The sequence below is a fragment of the Anopheles bellator genome, chromosome 1, assembly GCF_943735745.2.
Source record: "Anopheles bellator chromosome 1, idAnoBellAS_SP24_06.2, whole genome shotgun sequence".
In the NCBI taxonomy this organism is placed as follows: domain Eukaryota; kingdom Metazoa; phylum Arthropoda; class Insecta; order Diptera; family Culicidae; genus Anopheles; species Anopheles bellator.
The window spans coordinates 17676135-17693151 of record NC_071285.1 but is presented as its reverse complement, the minus strand read 5'-3'; the positions used below and the strand labels follow the sequence as shown (position 1 = coordinate 17693151).

The following is a 17017-nucleotide window of genomic DNA, read 5'->3' as shown; positions in this document are numbered from 1 at the left end:
CGCAGCAACATCAGCCACAACAGCAGCATGGGATGGACCAGTCACCATTTGGCGGGAGCCTTGGCAACCTTCTGCAACATCAGCAACAGCAAAGCCAGCAACAGCACCACCTTCAGCAACAGCAGCAACAGCAACATCACCAGCAACAGTCGGCCATGATGCAACATCAGCAGCAACAACAGCAGCAGCAGCAGCAGCAGCATCAACAGCACCAGCAACTTCAGCAGCATCAGCAACAGCAGCAACAGCAGCACCTTCAGCAACAGCAACACCTTCAGCATCAGCAACACCTTCAGCAGCAGCAACTCCAGCAACAGCAGAGTCTCCAGAACACTGGCAGTGGAACCGCCTCCAGTGGTGGTACCGCTTCCGGTGGTGGCCACCTCGCCGCATCGTCCTCGAACGTTGCCGCCTCCCACCACCATCAGTCGTCCCTCGCCGCGCAGAGTGCCGCGGCGCAGATGATGTCAGCGCGCAACCCGTTCGGTTTTGACTTCAACCACTTCCAAAGCAACTACTAAGCGCGTGCGTGATGGCGTCCAGGTATGTACCTCGTGTCAGGACGTACCGAACTCAGGTTGTGCAGACCGTGCAGATAGAGCAGGGAAGAAAATGGGCGCGGAAAATTGCGTGCCAAGCGTCGGGCAAATATTCATTTAGGCTGTGGGGTCCTTCTTCTTTTTTTTGGGGGTGTCTCTACCGAAATGTGGCGGCCATTTTGAATGGCCCACGCGTAGCGTTCGCGTGATAAGCCGTGTTTCCGTGTGTTTCCGAGGCGTGTGCCTTTTCTTATTTGCCCGACGCGAGACCCCGGACCGAGTCCGGTCCTCGTCCGGGTCGTTCGCCGAGTGTCAACGCGTGGCCCGGCTCTCCGGCATGCAATTATGTGGACCTTCGTCGCTCTCTAAGCCTTCACCGCCCGGACGGGCGGGCAGGCCTTCAATTAGCGAGCCACATCGTCAAATAATATGCGGGTTGTTGCTGATTAGAAACCTCGAACGGGGCGCGCCGCCAGCACACGGTCTCACAACACAGGCAGGGTCTTGTTGTGGCTGAGCCCGTGAGTGGTGGATCTCTTTGGGAAAGCGAACCGGACGCTGTCGGCGTCGGTTTTCAGTAACAGCAAATTCGAATTAATTATTCACTGTTTGATTTGTGCGCTTCAACGGCTCGTCGACGCCGCAGCAGCAAACGATTGACAACCGACCGAGGGACAGGACCGAATGTCAGACGCGGCACCACCCGGGACTCTGCCCAGGTGATGATGTTTGTTCCTCCCGTCGTTTGGGAGTGTGGAGAGACTTTGGGCCAGAGAAGACATGATGACATTTGATGTTGTCACGACGACGACAACGGTGGCCTGGCAACACACCACCACCGCCTGCTACCGCTTACCTGTGTGTTCGAATCAAGTAACGGTCGAGAAAATCCGCCAAAGCCTACTTTGCCGGAGTTGCCAGGGCGAGCATCCGTGACCGGTGCGCGTTGCAGGAGGGAGATTAATTTCCGCGATAGTGTGTGACCCCAATGGGTGGGCAGCTGGTGGGAGGAACGACCGAAAGGTGAAGCCTTAAATTCTCCATTGTTCCACCGCACACAGGATGAAAGAGAGAGAGAGAGAGAAGCTCACAATTTGGGGTGGACACCAGTGGAGCGAGGCGAGGGCGCTTCCGTTGTCGTCGTCGCCGCATTAGATTCTAAACAATATGTAGAACCTCCACTGTCCCCAAGGGGGTGGCCTTAGGCTTCTACGTGCGCTGTGTATGTGACGCGCAAGATTCCCGGGCATTTCGATCTTTTGTCCAGTCACGCAACGCACACGCAACAACCCGCAACAACCGATAGGAAATAAAATACGAACCTCCCGAACCCCGCAAGACGGCGGTAAACGGGTGCGCGGGGACACCGCGTTGACCTGCCAACACCTGACCGCCCACCTCGTGTCCTGGCCCTGGCCGGGAATGGAAATTTCGTATTTGCATTTTGCATCATCATGCTGCTCCCAGGGAAGAGAGATCGAGAGCCTCTCGCTTCCCGCGGCCAGGTCTTCGAATCGGGTGGTCCGGGGACACCGAACGAAGTGGGACCGGGGGCGCAGGGTTGCACTAGTTAATGCTTGGTGGTTGATTCTGCAAGATCCCTTCGTCTCTTCGTCCCGGCGCCGTTATCATTATCGTGTGGCCACCGCAGAGTTCCTTTTTCACTCGCCGTTTCCGTGCATTGGTCGTCGTTCTCGGGTGAGGTTTGAGGTTAGCCCCGGTGCGCGCACCGGTCGGCCTACCATGATGCAAATGTGTGTGGCCGGCCTGTGCGGCCATTTGCGAATCGATCGGCTCCGACCGGTCCTCTGCGTCGAGATCTCTCTCCGTGTGTGCCATAAACAAACCGCCGCCGGTGGAGCAGGAGATCCTGGAGTTGCTGGATGGCTGGGTGGGTGAGCCTCCTGTGGCCTGGCAGGCTGGCTGGCTGGTGTGCGTTGGCACACACTACGCGCCTCGCTGGATATTAGATTCGCTCCTTCGCCACTCGCTCCAGAGTGCGCCATATTTACTTGCAATATATTATGTTTACCATTAAAACCGTCACCGTCGTCATCGTCGTCGTCGTCCAGGTGAAGCCCGGAACTCCACCTGTTTTGGGGTGGCACAGAGAGCGACCAGCACATTCCAGGGATCGGCTCCGGAAAGGAGGCCCATTCCGCTCTGGATGCCATTAGTTTGCAGCTCGCGAAACCCCCGGGACCCGGGAACGGGGATGCAGAATACATATATTGAACCTTTTGCGGTTTCCTCCCCGCAACCGAAGAGCGAGAGAGAGAGAGAGAGGGTGGTTAGGGGGTGCTTCACGACGCACGTCCGCCGTCGAATGTTTTCCGTGTGGTCACCGAGAGAGAGCAGCGCCCCATTCCAGAAGAAGAGCGACGCGCGCAATTAATACCCAGGTCGGTGCACACACAGAGTGGTCCTCCTGACTTGGCGTGGCCCCGGACTTCCGGATCGGTGTGTTGGGGCCGATACCCTGCGTACGAAGCGGAGGCCTTTCGCGTTCGGAAGGTGGCCTTGCCACCCCCCCAGGTTCGGTTCTTTTCCTAATGCACACACGCTCCGGACCTAACAGGACATCGGAGTTGCACATACGACGCAGCGACCACACCACATCGCCCAGAGAGAGAGCGAGAGAGAGCGAGAGGTCACAGGGCGCGCCTAACCTGCCTGTCCGAAAAAGGCATTTACATTCACGCATCCCCCCGCGAGATTCTCCACATCCGGTTCCCACCCATCTCCCGAGGGACCCCGGGGAAAGCTGTGCGCCATCGTCCTGTCATCGTCGGGCGTTGCGTGCGTCAGACTTCGCAGGAGTAGGAGCAGCCTCGTCGGTCGGTGCTGAAAACATATTCCCTCGCAAGGATTTTTTGTCCACTCGTTCCCTGACCGGCGACGAAGGACGTGAAGTCCAGCCGGCGGATGCACCACCCAGGTCTGAAATTATCGGGGCGTTATTGCATTTCTGGTTTTCGGGGGGTGGGGGAGGCGTTGGGCGTTTGGGTGCTTTGCCACCCCGCACACAACGCAGGATACCGGCCCCATCAGCCGTCGTCCTGTGTGTTGTGCGCTGGTGTGTTCCCCGTGTTCGTTAGTGATTCGTTTCTCGTTTCGCGCCTTTAGATGGAAAATAAACACACTCCCTCGCACGCACACACCGAGGGACACGCACTTGCGTGTGTCCTTGCTGCTGCTGCAGGTTCTTAGTGCGTGTCCTCTTGTGTATGCGTGTGCGGCTGTGAGATAGTTCCCTTCTTGTGTTCCCACTCGCTCGCTCTCTCTCGCTCCCTCTCACTGTGCCGTGCACGACGCACTTCGGGGAAAATTGGATTCGGGTTTTTGGTGAACGCGAAATGCGCGCGCGCGCACACACACATATACACGCGCCACCTCAACAAGGACCGCTTCCACTTCCGTTCGCGCGAGGGCGACACCACAACAAAAACAGGAAAAGCTGTGGAAACTTGTGTGCGCTTCCTTATGGCGCGCGGACACCTTCTCGTCGTAGACGCAGGATCGGGTGGTGGAAAAGTTCGGTGGGGAACCGAAAAAGTTCGGCGCTCGCCCCGTGGCTGTATGTGTGCTTTGTGGGGAGCGATGTTGTTTTTCTTATTTTTTTTTATTGGTACAACTTGTCGGTCCGGAAGAAGCACGACGACGACGACGGCGACTCCACCGAGAAGAGGCGCGCGGAAAATGCCTCTGTGTCTCGTGTTGTCACGCACACACTGTTGGCACGCATCCTGGCCCGCGAACCACACAGACACACCGACACGAAAGATCCCATCGAACTTTGGCTAAAACTTACCACCACCAGCACCACGACAAAGAGGTGGTGTGGAAGTCCTGTGAAGGTCCACCCGGGTGGTCGGCCAGAGGGCTTGGGTATGTCTTGTGGGAGCGCAGTAGTGCAGCTAACGGGGGTCCCCGCCAGAAAGCTTTGGGACAGATGCGCTGCGTCCGGGGTGTCCCCACAGGAAGCGAAAACAGGATAGCAAATAGTAAAGGAACGGGGTAGCGACCAGGAGACCGGAATGGGACGGTGTGAACCATTAAAGTCATATGACAGAAAATCAATAATACTGGAAGCGCGGCGCGGCCGCCGACGACGACGACGTGGACCAAATTCCTCGTTTCGTTTAAATCCTTCGTCATGATGTTACCGCACGGTCCCTGGGAATTGGCTCGCTGTCCTCCGCCGTGTGGGTCCTTCCTGGAGCGGAAGGACACATGTCTCGGGACGACAGGTGAAAAAGGGGAGCGTTTTGCTGCCAAAACGGGACGCAACGGGCCCGGCAAGGACGCGTCGTTGTGGAGATTCGCCGGGACAGTTCTTTGTTTGCGGCCAGCGGCTTGCGGTTCCCACGGGTGTGTGGTGGGGGGTGGTGGTACTTCAACACACCTTCCTCCCGTACATCACTTGTCGGGAGGGGTACGTCTCGTTTCCCTGTTTTTTTTTTGTTGGTGGGCTCCCAGGCAGTCCTCAGAATCCGCTTACTTCTCCAGCGCCGCACAGTGCTGCGTTTCCGGACGTCCCTGGAGAGAATGTTCCAACGGGCACGGACAGGTCTTAGAGGCTAATCCAACGCGCGCGCGGGGCTAATCCTAGATGAAGTTCTTGCCCCAGATTACTGTACTGCTCGTCCCTCCGGTTTCTTCTTCGGTGTACCATCATATGTGTGTTCCGTTCTTCCTCACATCATTACGGGACATGGTGCGTACGTTCAGGTTTTTTTTTTCCCGGGGGCCACCCTTGCGGAGCACACGCCGATCGGGGGATGGAATTTTACTAATGAAATTCTGTGCGCGAAACTGACTGAGGCTGCAAATGCCTTTCCGGGAGTGATTGGCTTTGCTGTTGTCTCGGCTAGGACTCGAGTCTAAAAAAATGAGGGGAATCCCTCTTTCCAAAAAAAGGGGAAGTATTTTTTACCGATATATTGAACTTACTTGATACTGGGAGGGTGAAATCGGGTAACCTGGGGGATCACTGAAAGAGGGACAGGGACACAATGCACATATCCTTGACGTTTCCATTTGCAGCTGTCAAACGACTTTTTTGGATTGGATTTGTGAGCCACCGATGGAAAGCCAAGCATGGCTAACTGTGAGCTGCAGCACTTTTGCGTTCTTCTATTCTTCGTCGACTTTGCAAATACCGACAAACAAGAACAAGAACTAATTATAAATTGTAATTTAGAGTTGAATTTCCACATACAATTGCATCAAGGCAGGGTGCAAAAATTACCTAGCTGGAGTGCCAGATGAAGCGCAAACACTCGATTTGACATTTCAGATAAATGCCAAATTGTTTGCGCTTATGTCAAAACGTCCCTGAGTCGGGATAATGTAAGTTCTTACTTAATATTTGCTGGCACAGTAATAAAATCTTTAAAAAATCAGAAAAAATTAACCAGAAATCAACTTACCTCTTCGATTTCTATTTTCTCGGATCAACAACACGAATGTTAACACGTTTGACATTTCGGTTTTATATTATAAGCTGCCACACGAAGCATAAACGATTTGACACTTTTACACTCCGATTTGCGCTTCGTCTGTGGCCCCCCCGTATAAATATTTCGACCCTACCCAGTATAATAACCATCAAGAGCCTGTTACAACACATACAACATTTTAAATTGTTATCTCGAGACAATCTGAAAAAGGTTTCCCAAAAATGCTCTGCTTGCTGCCGTTCTTTGGTTTACATTCTTTACGCACAGTTTTCTACGAGCTCTTTGGCTCTGTATAGTAGAGAGCTAGTTAGGGCTAATAAGCTTGAGCTAGTCGTAGTAGTCCTCTACTCCAATTTGACAGCTCGTATCTCGAATTCGCGAGTTTCTCCAGCGAAGCTGTCAGTCGCAAGATGGATTCCGATCAAGATAAATCCATAGAGCCACCGTGTTGTTGCCTCCATCGGGGCAACACTCCAAACTCTAGCGATTACTCCAAAATAGTGTCCAAAAATTCCTCAACCCAATTGTGCAATCGTTAAAAGCGTTTCTTTTCGTGGGGTAAACCAACAGCTCTAGAAGAGCCACTGTGGTGCAACCAACTTTCGGTGCGGGTCAAACTGATGAACCCTTCTTCGGCAGCCAAATATGCTGTAGTGCTGACCGCTGTGCTTGTGGTGTGACACAATTACACTCCGAAGCCCTATCCACACGCGCGGTGGAATGTAATTTCACAATTCTCTAAATCGTGTGCGCGCGCACCCTCAGGGGTTAATGTTGTTACGGCGCGGCGCGCACATTAATCATATTCCGATTTTCCTTCACTAATGGCGCTCGTACCTGTTTTTGATCTCTTGTAGGCGGACAATTTCGAACGCTTTCGAGCCCGGGGCGAAGTGACCCGCAAGTTTGAGGGTTAGGAAAATGGTGTCTAACGTTAGGGGGGTGACCTCTAAAAGATGCTCACTCTTTCTGTTGTAGTGTGTTGCGGTTCTCAGCCATCGAAACGTTCTTGCGAAACTACATCAAAACGGTCAACGTCGTGCTGTCACTCGCGAAGCGGAACCGAGTGACAATTTTTGCGCGGCCTAATGATGATGGTGACGTAAGGCCGGATTTTGGATTAGACGCCATCTTGCGTCCGCGGTGCCGCAAGTAGAGCGCGCGCAAAACTCGCGGCTCCACATGGGTCCGGCTGGTGTGGCGCGGTTTGCAAATTGTGTGCTATTTTCGGTTCTAAAAATAGTTATGTTACCAGTTTTTTAACTGCGCCGTTGCTTCTGTTGCTTTATTCTTGCGTATGTGTGCGCGATGTACTTGCGATGCGTGCGGCGGTTCTAGAAAATCCCTCTGTCGGGTGTAATGTGGTGGTTGCCTATTTTTTGCCACCCATCCGTGACGAGTGCGGGTCGGAATGTGTTTGAACTCTATCATGTTGCCAACTTAAAATGCCGAGTTTTTATAGAGTTTTCGATTCCAAATCGAATTGCATCATTTGCATCCGGCGGTCAAAATGCGTTTATAATTGCGGGCTGAAAAGTGTTCATTATTTCTCGCTTTTTGGTGGCTTGCTTTTGGGCACGCTGTGCTTTTATCGATTCGGTCGGGCCACTAGCGATGGGGCTGCCCGTTACAATTAAGTTCCACCGTTCCAGAATTTGCTTTTCGAACCGATTCAAACTGGACTGGACCTCGGTTCAAAATGGCGCAATGGGTCGATTTATGTTCGTCGGCCATTCCGCGGTCACTTTCTCTACGCACGCCGCAAACATTTGCGCCTATTCGCTGAACGACTTCTATTACGCCGATGATGATGATGATGATGAGGGCGATGATCGGGCTGCGTATGTGTCCGCGCGGTGATGTGTATTCTTCAGTTCCGGTGTGCGTTACACCATTTGTACAGTGTTTTGTGTGTTTTAGAATCCTTCCTTCGGGCGCGGCTGGGCCGTTCTGCTGAAAATTTGTGTTTGTTAATTTGCGTTTTGCTTTCCCAGCTCGCCCCGGTCTCACCGCTCGGCACTACCCGTCCCTAAGGCCACAGACGCCTAGTGTTTGTGATACTATGTTTATTTTTTGTATTATTTTCTTAACATTTTCTTGTTTTTTCCCCGTTTTGTAAGAGCCAAATAGCAGCTTCAAAGCCAAAACGGCGGGCACCGTGTAACTCCTTCGCGGTCCCCACGCCGGGAGAGGTACCATAACCTTGAGAAGTGTTGGGAGCGCAAATGTTTATGATGATGTGGTCAACAACAGGAAAAGAAGAGGAAAGCTCCAAGACGGGCTCGGGGAAGAAGATGTACACAAAAACGTGATGATTCGCGGAGGGCGCTTGGGCGTCAATAAGAACATTGTCAAACTTTACGACTCCTAAGCACCAGGACACGCCGTCTATCGGCCTGCGCCTTTCAGCAACCTCTGAGGCAGCTATTTTGGGCAACTTTTCATAGAGAGGAGAGCAAAAAAGAAGGAAATATCACCTGAAAAACAGTACTCAAATCCGTTGTTGGAGAGTCCAGCAACGACCACTGTCGCCGACCGACGCCCATGTGTCCCCCTGGTGTTCTTGGCCCCCGGGAGTGATCCCCAACGTGTCGCTGTTGTCAGGCGGAAGAGAGTGACTTGTGCTGAAATAATTACCATCGTGTGCTGAAAAATGACTTGGCGAAAGTTTCGTTACCGTTAGCCACCCAACGCCGCTGCTGGCCGCCGCTTGTGTGGTTGAAAATGGGTAAATCATGTTTCCGTCGTTATTGGATGCTTCCATCACGATGATGATGATGATGGCTTACATGACGCGCGAGTACCTCGCCAAATGGTGGAATAATAATAATTTCTTTCAATCCATCCAGAACACCCGCAGCACCAGCAGCAGCCACAGGATGGGTTGCTTCTCGGGCAAAACGGACTAACCACTAACCGTTGGTGGCTGGCTCCGGGCGGGGTACTGCCCAGTGGGGCATGCGGCGAGTGGTAGTACTACTAATGGTGTAACAACAATTTCCTTCATGCTACGGCCACGCTCTGCTACTACTTCTCCTCGGTTCTCCGATGTCCTTCAATCGGCGGACCGACGCCCCGAAGGAAGCGATTAATCTTTCTCATCTGCACTTTTCAATAATGATAAATGTGTGCGAGTGTGTGCGGGCCTTTCTCCCGGTCTTCCGGAAGGAGCCAGCCAGCCAGCCAGCCTTGGCCAGGCAAATGTGGAAAATAAAAAATGGCGCCTCGCGGTGGGTCCCAACATATTTCCTGTGGATCCCTCTCCCGTACACGCGGTCGGTCTGGGTCTGGGTGTGTAATGTATTGATAACATTTTTGTGAAATAGTTTTGAGTTGAAAAATGTGAACGATCCATCATCGTTACCAGGCAGGCAGTTCGAGATGGGGTGCGGTCGTAAAGCACGGAACCGGACTCCCGGATAGCAGCACGGAGCTGGAGCAGCATAATAAGGTGTACCCCCGGGAACGGGTGTTGTGTGGTATGCCGGTGCGCCAAAGAGAGATGTGCGGTTCTAAAGTGAACAACAAAAGTTTATCATTGCGTTGTGGAGTTGGCCGGGAATGGCTAGTTTTTGTTGTGTCCGGCCAGGCCGCTCCAGGTGGCCAGCGGGCCATCCGGGAAGCGGGGGAATACGTTTAAGTTCACCGTTTTTTCCTCACCCATTTGCATTGCGCGATTGAAATGCAAAACACTACGGCGCATTAGGTCGCCCGTCGATTATCGATAGCCGCCGCATTATCATCCGTTGGGGTTGTTTTGTTAAAAATTTGCATACATTGCATTGCTGTGTGGCGCTTTCTTTTTGTGCCAAATACACCCATCAATCAATTTAGTCTTTCGCTCTCTCGCTCTACCGGGGTCCGTTCAAATGCAACGTGCGGCACCATAAATGGAAGTGGATCGCCGGCCGACGAAGAAGAATGTTTATTTGTTTTATAACGAAATTGTTACCAGACTCCCTCTCGCCCTCTCTCTTTATCCACCTCTCTACACTCTGACGAAAGCGTCTCACGGCACGGGAGAGTTGTGCTTTATGCTTTTGAAGCGTAACAAAATAATTGATCGCACTAATGAAAATAAATAGCGGCGCAATTAATCATTCCGTGTTCAATCATAAATTCTTCCCTTCCGATGATGGTGGGGCCGCGTGCTTTTCGTCGCCACCCGAGGCCACGGGGGAATCTTTTATGCTGCTGCTGCGTCGCGTCGTCAGCTTGGCAATATGGTCTCCGTTTTCGCTCACTTTACACAGATGCGCGCTTGTTACAGATTTTATATTTCTACCATCTTGTCGGTGTTTCAGCACTTCGTTTTGTGCAACGCGATGCACTTTGCCGGCGCCGCGATTCATTAATCTTTCCTTCGTTCATTTGTTCGGAGAGCGTGCGACTAACAAAGCCACGGCATCATAATTCGCGGCGAAGGCGATCCAAATCGATCGATAGCGATTGTTCACAGTTTACCATTTTGCTCTCGCTGTGCTTTGGTGGTGCTTTGAGGAGAAATTCCCCATCACCTTGCAGAGGCTAGTTTGTGGGATCCTGGACGAAAAGGATCCGCTCCACTACGTTTAAGGGTTGCTAGAGTTCGATTTCATAGCGTTGTAATGTTTCAGAAACCTAATCATGTATGAGCAGTCGTATTGTTTTAGCTTAGCGCTGTGAAGCTTTTGATTAAAATCAAATCTATAGCACATTTTGAAACCATGCGAGTCTAATTAATTCGTATATATAACCCTTTATGGTTATGGTGAATCATTATGTGGTAGCCATGTGTTCCTGCTTGAGACACCAACCAAGCTACTAATTATAGCCGGTTCGTAATAACCATCATCTTAGAAGACATATGGACCAATGCGTCCACCGACTCATGATGAAGCCTATCGAACGGTGGCTTTTGCCATAGATGGTTCGAGAAAAGCCTGTAGCTTATCAATCGGTTCGAAAGAAAAAAAATCGTCATTGAACCTCTACTTATTGATGTCCAATCAAAAGTGTACCCCATCATTTCAGTGTGAATAAATATCTACATCGGAGAAAAGTAGTAACCTGCACGATGATGGCATCAGAAGTGACACCGTGATGCTGGCGCCCCAACACCGTCAACCATCCGTCGAAATCAAAGATTCGCGAAGATATCACGACGACCCCCGAGCGTAAGAAGTAATTTGAAACGTACGCGCCAGTCACGTTCCATGTTCCATGTCCTCCGCCGGAAAGCTTTTCCCTTGCTCTCTCTCGAGAAGGAAACCTTTTTGTGCGCCGAAGGAAGAAAGCGAGGGAAGGGAAAATTGCACACCCATCGACGACGCCGTGACACGTGATCGATTGGAAATTACAAATAAATATGTGTGTGCAAACACACTCACGCTAAATGGGAGCAGCGAAAAAATAGCGATCGATAAAAGCACTTCAGTGCAGAGGCAGGACACGTCGAGGGCAGACAGGCGGGCAACCCGGGTCCGGTGATGGGAAAGACTCCATTATGCGATTGGGTTGCGCGCCTCGGCGCGCTCTCTTCTGGCGCTCGTTTGATTGGTCCTGTGAACCTCTTCTTCCGCTACATTGCGCGCTCTTTGATTGCGCGCGAGGAGCGAATCCTGGGAAAAGAGGCAACCCGCCACAGCAGGACCCACAGTTTGGGCCCGGCCGTCCGGGAGGCCGCCACTAAAAGGATTCTTTTCCCGCTTTTGCCCGGGTTGCCACTCTCGTTCTCTCTCTCTCATTTCGGGGCATTTGGACCTAATTTTCTTCCTGGTTGACGCGCAATTAACATCCTTCCCCAACGTCAACGTTCGTGGTATGATGTGGTCCCCTCATAACTTTCCAAAAATTTCCCCACGACCTGTGGATTGGTGGGACCCGCTCGTCGTTGCCACTGGTTGGATGTGTCAACCTTTCCAAGGGGGGTTGCACCGGCGGCCACGTGTCGTATGTTTTGACACCCCTCCTGGGTGGGCAACAAAAAAACAGGCATTTCCCCCGGGGGCGTCTGAAGAAAACCTGTTGGATCACGGGACCGCAGGCTCAGAGCATTAGAAACCACAAGCAGTACGGGACGGAACGGGGTGGGCTGCAATTAATTTGAGGTGGTGGCGCTCAGATTCGCCTCCCGACTGAGGTTTTGATCCCTCGACAGGATTAGGACAGGACTCTTTTTAGGAGATTAGTTCCAGAAGTTCCAGCTTGTAGGAGGCAGTACATCAGCACCCAAACCGCGGTACTTTGTTGAGCCGAAAGGCTTTGAAGGACCTGGCGGGCCTCGGTGCCCTTTGATTGGATTAGATTTCCGTTCGCGTGCCCCAGACTCCGACCGCTTCCTGTTTAAAGGCGTCGCTTTCTTCGCATTTTAACGGCTTATCAATCTTGTCGTTGTTCGCTGTTGAGCCTCATCCACGAGTCCCCCACGGTTGTTGGACACTCGGGATGGAAAGTATTAGTTCTTTGCGCTTCGTTTCCAGGCTCTGGTTCGCCCAACAAACAATTCCCAGAAATGGCGTTCCGCAATTGCTAAACAACGTACAATACACTCTAGTGGACGCGGCTATGGGCTCTGCTCCGTCCCGGACTGTTGTGGGTGGCGGCAGGTGGTTTATGTTAAGGGTGGGCCAACGGAAACATGTAGCCCAGCCGCAGCTCTACAACGCGGCAGACGCACACAACCACAACGGGGGCCCCGGCGGATGATGGGTGGCCGAGGTGTGCATAAGATGGGTGCTCCACCGGCCTCCACTTCCTGCCCTGTGGATGCACATTGCACATTTTCACATGCAACCGAACCGAAAACTAAAGCGCACCCGTCGCCGTCGTCGTCGTCGTCGTCGTCGTCGCTCATCGTTAGTGTCGAAATTGAAACCCATCTTCCGTCTACTACCTACCTCTACAAAACCACACATACTACCCTTCGATCTTCGATGGTGTGCCTGTGTGTGTGGTGGTGGCCACAAATCGAAATTGCATCAATGCACTTGCACACACAGCACAAGTTCCCTCTCTCGCTCTCTCGCTCTAGCAGCCTAGAGGCGATGGTCTTTCCTTTTACCAAATATTTCACCAAAGAGTCATGTCAGACTTAATGCACTCTGACGCGCGCGTTGCAGCAGACCCCCGGGTGGGGGGAGAGGGTAGTTCCTAGTGCACCCCCCGCCACATACACACATACACGATCGGTGCGCTGCGGCGGTGTGTTATATATGTTTTTGATAACTAATATATTGCCAACGAAAGTGTGCTGTGTGTTGTGGAACGAGACGGCCGTCGCTGGCCGCCGTGGAGAGAAATCTTTCATCAGCGAAAATTCTATCAGCCCCAGACCAGCGTCCGGGTTTCGATCGCGAATGGCGGTGATGGGGGTAGCGCGCTGAGTTCGCGAAGCCCGCTAGGAAATGCATACACAATTCCATCAACCATCAGCAGCAGCAGCAGCAGCGGCCGGGCCGGGCGCAGTATCAAATGCCCCCTGAGCCGAGCAAAACAAATGTTGACGTACCTTCCGTCCTATCTCTCGCTATCTCCCGTTGCGTCCTTTGTGTGGCTCTCGTCTCCCTTATCGTTGCACAACTAACTAAATCCTTATTCACCGCCATCCTAATGCCCTGTGCGGACACATACACAGCGCGTGTGTTGTGTGTGATGGGCGCGTTAAAGAACGGGATCTCGAGTCTAGAGAGAGGGTCCCCTGTAAAACGAACGAAGGCCATGTAAAATGTCTATACCCTTGTTCTCTCTGGTCATGTTTTGAGTAACTTTTGTACGATCAAAACATCGTTTTAATCATGTTTCTACTTTCCACGGCTAGCCGTTCGTCGTTATCCAACCTACTTGCGGGGAGCTGTTGGCATGATTTGACCACCACAAGGTGGATGTATCAAATCTGGTTTGCCCATAAATTCTAGCTGTCCTTAATCGCGTAATGTATGCTGTTGTCAACAGAGAACCCTAAGAATTAGTCATTAGGTCGAATCGTAGCACCTCATGGGTGGACCAATCGCCATCAAATCCCGCCACGTGCGCAGGATATTGCCCTCCGATGCGAGGGGAATCGTTTATGATAGATTGCAAAGGACATTATCGACTTTTATCACCCGGGATAAGGCAGTTTAGAAATGTGTCGAATTTGTTACATTTTACTAACGTATTTCGACGACGGTTTGTCTCGATTTTCTGGTTTATTACTTCCAAGTGTGCTCCCGTTCTGTCTAGCTTCTTTTCAACGATTCCTTTCTTCCATTTTTACATTTTGCATTTTTTTGCAACAACTTTGGTACTGTTTTTGTTGGTAAACGGAAATCGTGTCCGAAACGTCAATATCCGAATGTCAGTTGTACGTCAAATCGTTCTTCAAATGACCTAAAAGGTCCTTGGTAGGCGTACTTTTTTCGAACATTTGTAATTGATGTTTCCTATCAACCGATGGCGCACCAAGCTTCGACCGAAATTCTGCTGAATTTAGCTGAAATCGATTTACCTAATTTGAAATATTTAACTGCAGCAATAATTTGTGGATTTCGTCAGTCGAACGGCGACGTACGGTCATTCGTCCGATGGCAATCGTTCGTTGTATTTGTCAATTCAAGTAAACTTGCTGAATCTAATGCACGTTTTCTTTTATTCCCAAAATTCAACCCTCGAGTAGTCAGCAGGTTCTTTTTCCTTAAAAATCTATCAAACTTGGTGCAGTCTAAGCTACAGCCCAATGCTTCCATTCGTCCCTCGCGTCAACTTTCCAACGAGGACCCCCATTCGGAAAACTCAAAACAGTCTGCGCCGAAATATGGCGTTCAGTTTTGTCCTCCAACAGGCCAAAAACGGCCTCCTATGTCTCCCCATTTGGTGAATGGCGATAAGAAGAAACCCCACAAGGTTGTCAGCATGTAAAGGGGTTAACCATGCGCCTTTTGTGGCCGTACTTTCGAGCCCGATCCTGATGATCCCGATCCTGGGTTTCAGTTTTGTGTGGGGCAGCCTGAAAATGTGTGTCGAACATTGCTGGCGTGTTGGTAAACCCCGAAAATTCGAACTGACCTCGTGGTCCTTGTCCGCAACACGCACACACACACCCACACCCACGGCCAGCTCGCTAAGCTTCTTCCCTACAAAAGCCCCACAAGTTGTGTGTGTTGATGAGAACCGCGATTTTCCATCGGAGAAGATCCGAGACCACCGCGCGAAGGCCGAGAAGAGGTCGCCTCACGCGGTGCCACGCATGCGCTTCTATGACCGACGACCCCCACCACCACCCCCCACGAAGGATGGACGGCGGTGGCGGGGTCTCTTTTCACCGATCTTGCCGCGACGGAAGGAGGCGGACACGAAGCGCAACAAGAAGACGACGGCCGAGGCGGGAGCTTTTCGCGGAACACACAACAACGGTGCACGCACACAAACAACACACCCAGAGGGAGAGAGTGAGCGAGTGAGTGTGTCTGGGAGAGAGCGAAAGAGACAGAGAGCTAAGCAAAACACAAACTTAGTCCAACTCACCACTGGCAGCGCGCGAACCAATCAGCGAAGTTGGTCGCGCGGTGAAAAGCTTTTCCCACCATCCTCCGTCATCCGGCCATCCGGCCTCTGGGTGCGGTGGGGTAGGTTGCAGGGGGCTGAAGCTTTCGTATTAGCCCGCCGTCGCCGTCGTCCTCGCTACACTCGTAAGCTTCAAGGCCTCTTATCCTGGCCACCCTCTTCGGGGAATGGGTCTCTGGAGAGGAGGTCTCTCGAGCAGCCCGGGCTGGCAGAGGGCATCCATCCCAGAGGGGTCCGTGTAGGGCGTGGGGAGCGACGTGGTGGTGGTACTCGTATCAAGTGTGCTTTGTTTACATGCCCACTGCCACCACGGCCGCCCCCGGCCCCCCGTGGGGGAGAGTTACTGTTGATTGATGGTGAAGTTCTTTGACGCGCGGGGGGCACTTTGGAGGAGTGGCGGGAGGGCAACGGCGGAAACCAATCGAACTGTGGCCGCGCGCGCAATACACTCTCGAATCGAATCGCAATCAATCCTCGGTGTCCTGGGGGTCCCCTCGCTTCCTGTCGAAGTGAATTCTTACATAAATTCAATAAATTCAATTCGCGTAGCGCCTGTGGGTGGTGGTGGTGGGGCGCCTGGTGAACCCTTTTCCGCAGTGGAGAAAACTGTTGCAGAGCCCACCCAAGGAACGGGGAGCGCGCAAGAGGAACGCAACATATCGAGCCGCAAGCGGCACTCCGTGGTGTGGCCGAATGAATGGGGGGGGGGGGCGCACGGAGGGGATGTAATTCCACCCCATCGTTCGAGGACACAGCATTCGAATCGAAGCGCAGGTGAACTAATAGAGCTGGTGATGTTTCTCATTACAAGTCCTCCGTTGACGCACAAAAGCCTGTGGGACGGGAGCCTCCGGAGTTGTGGTAACCAAGGGGGGAGTCCAGAAGATCCTTTTGGAGGCGCCTCACAATTGACCGGTTATTAGGTGCACTGCGGAGGCTGAGGCCTCCGTCCGTCACACAGTGTCACCGGAGAGGAGTTTTGTTGCCTAATGAAATCTATTCTCTATTTCAGTGTATGTCCATGAGATGCTTTCATGTGTTATACTTTTGTTACAGATTCGAACACAACTCTCCCCCGCCGGGTGGTTGTGGTTGTGGCCATGGTCGGCCGCGCCATCCCACGTTGTTACGCTTGAGTTCGTCTCCGCACGCACCGCATTCTGTTCGTCCGAGAAAGGGCCTGGGCTGCCTGCAACGTCGGCCAACAATCTCTACTTCCTGAGTGAAAGGTGAAGAGCGTCCAGCAAATCAAAATTAGGACACACAGGACAAAATGTATAAATAGAGAAATTTCATGAAAGAATCCGATTCCCCACACAACACACACAGACACGGAAACACACACTGGTGGTGGTCCATGATGTCCTCGGTCGAAGCGGCCGCGTGGATCCATAGTATTAAAATCGAAACATCACATCAGCAGCACAGCACGATGATGATGTGAAGCGCCCTTCGTATGAGAGAGAGAGAGCAAAACCCGGGCGACAAACGATG

At 52.2% G+C, this 17017-nt stretch overlaps 1 protein-coding gene across 1 annotated transcript; it reads left to right on the top strand.

Annotated features, from left to right (window-relative positions):
- Window positions 1-32: 32 nt before the first annotated feature.
- LOC131215139 (G-box-binding factor-like) lies at window positions 33-16716 on the top strand. The gene is made up of 2 exons (XM_058209524.1): window positions 33-543; window positions 16580-16716. The coding sequence occupies exon 1, from the start codon at window positions 33-35 to the stop codon at window positions 519-521; it is 489 nt and encodes a 162-aa protein (XP_058065507.1). The 3' UTR covers window positions 522-543; window positions 16580-16716.
- Window positions 16717-17017: the final 301 nt, after the last annotated feature.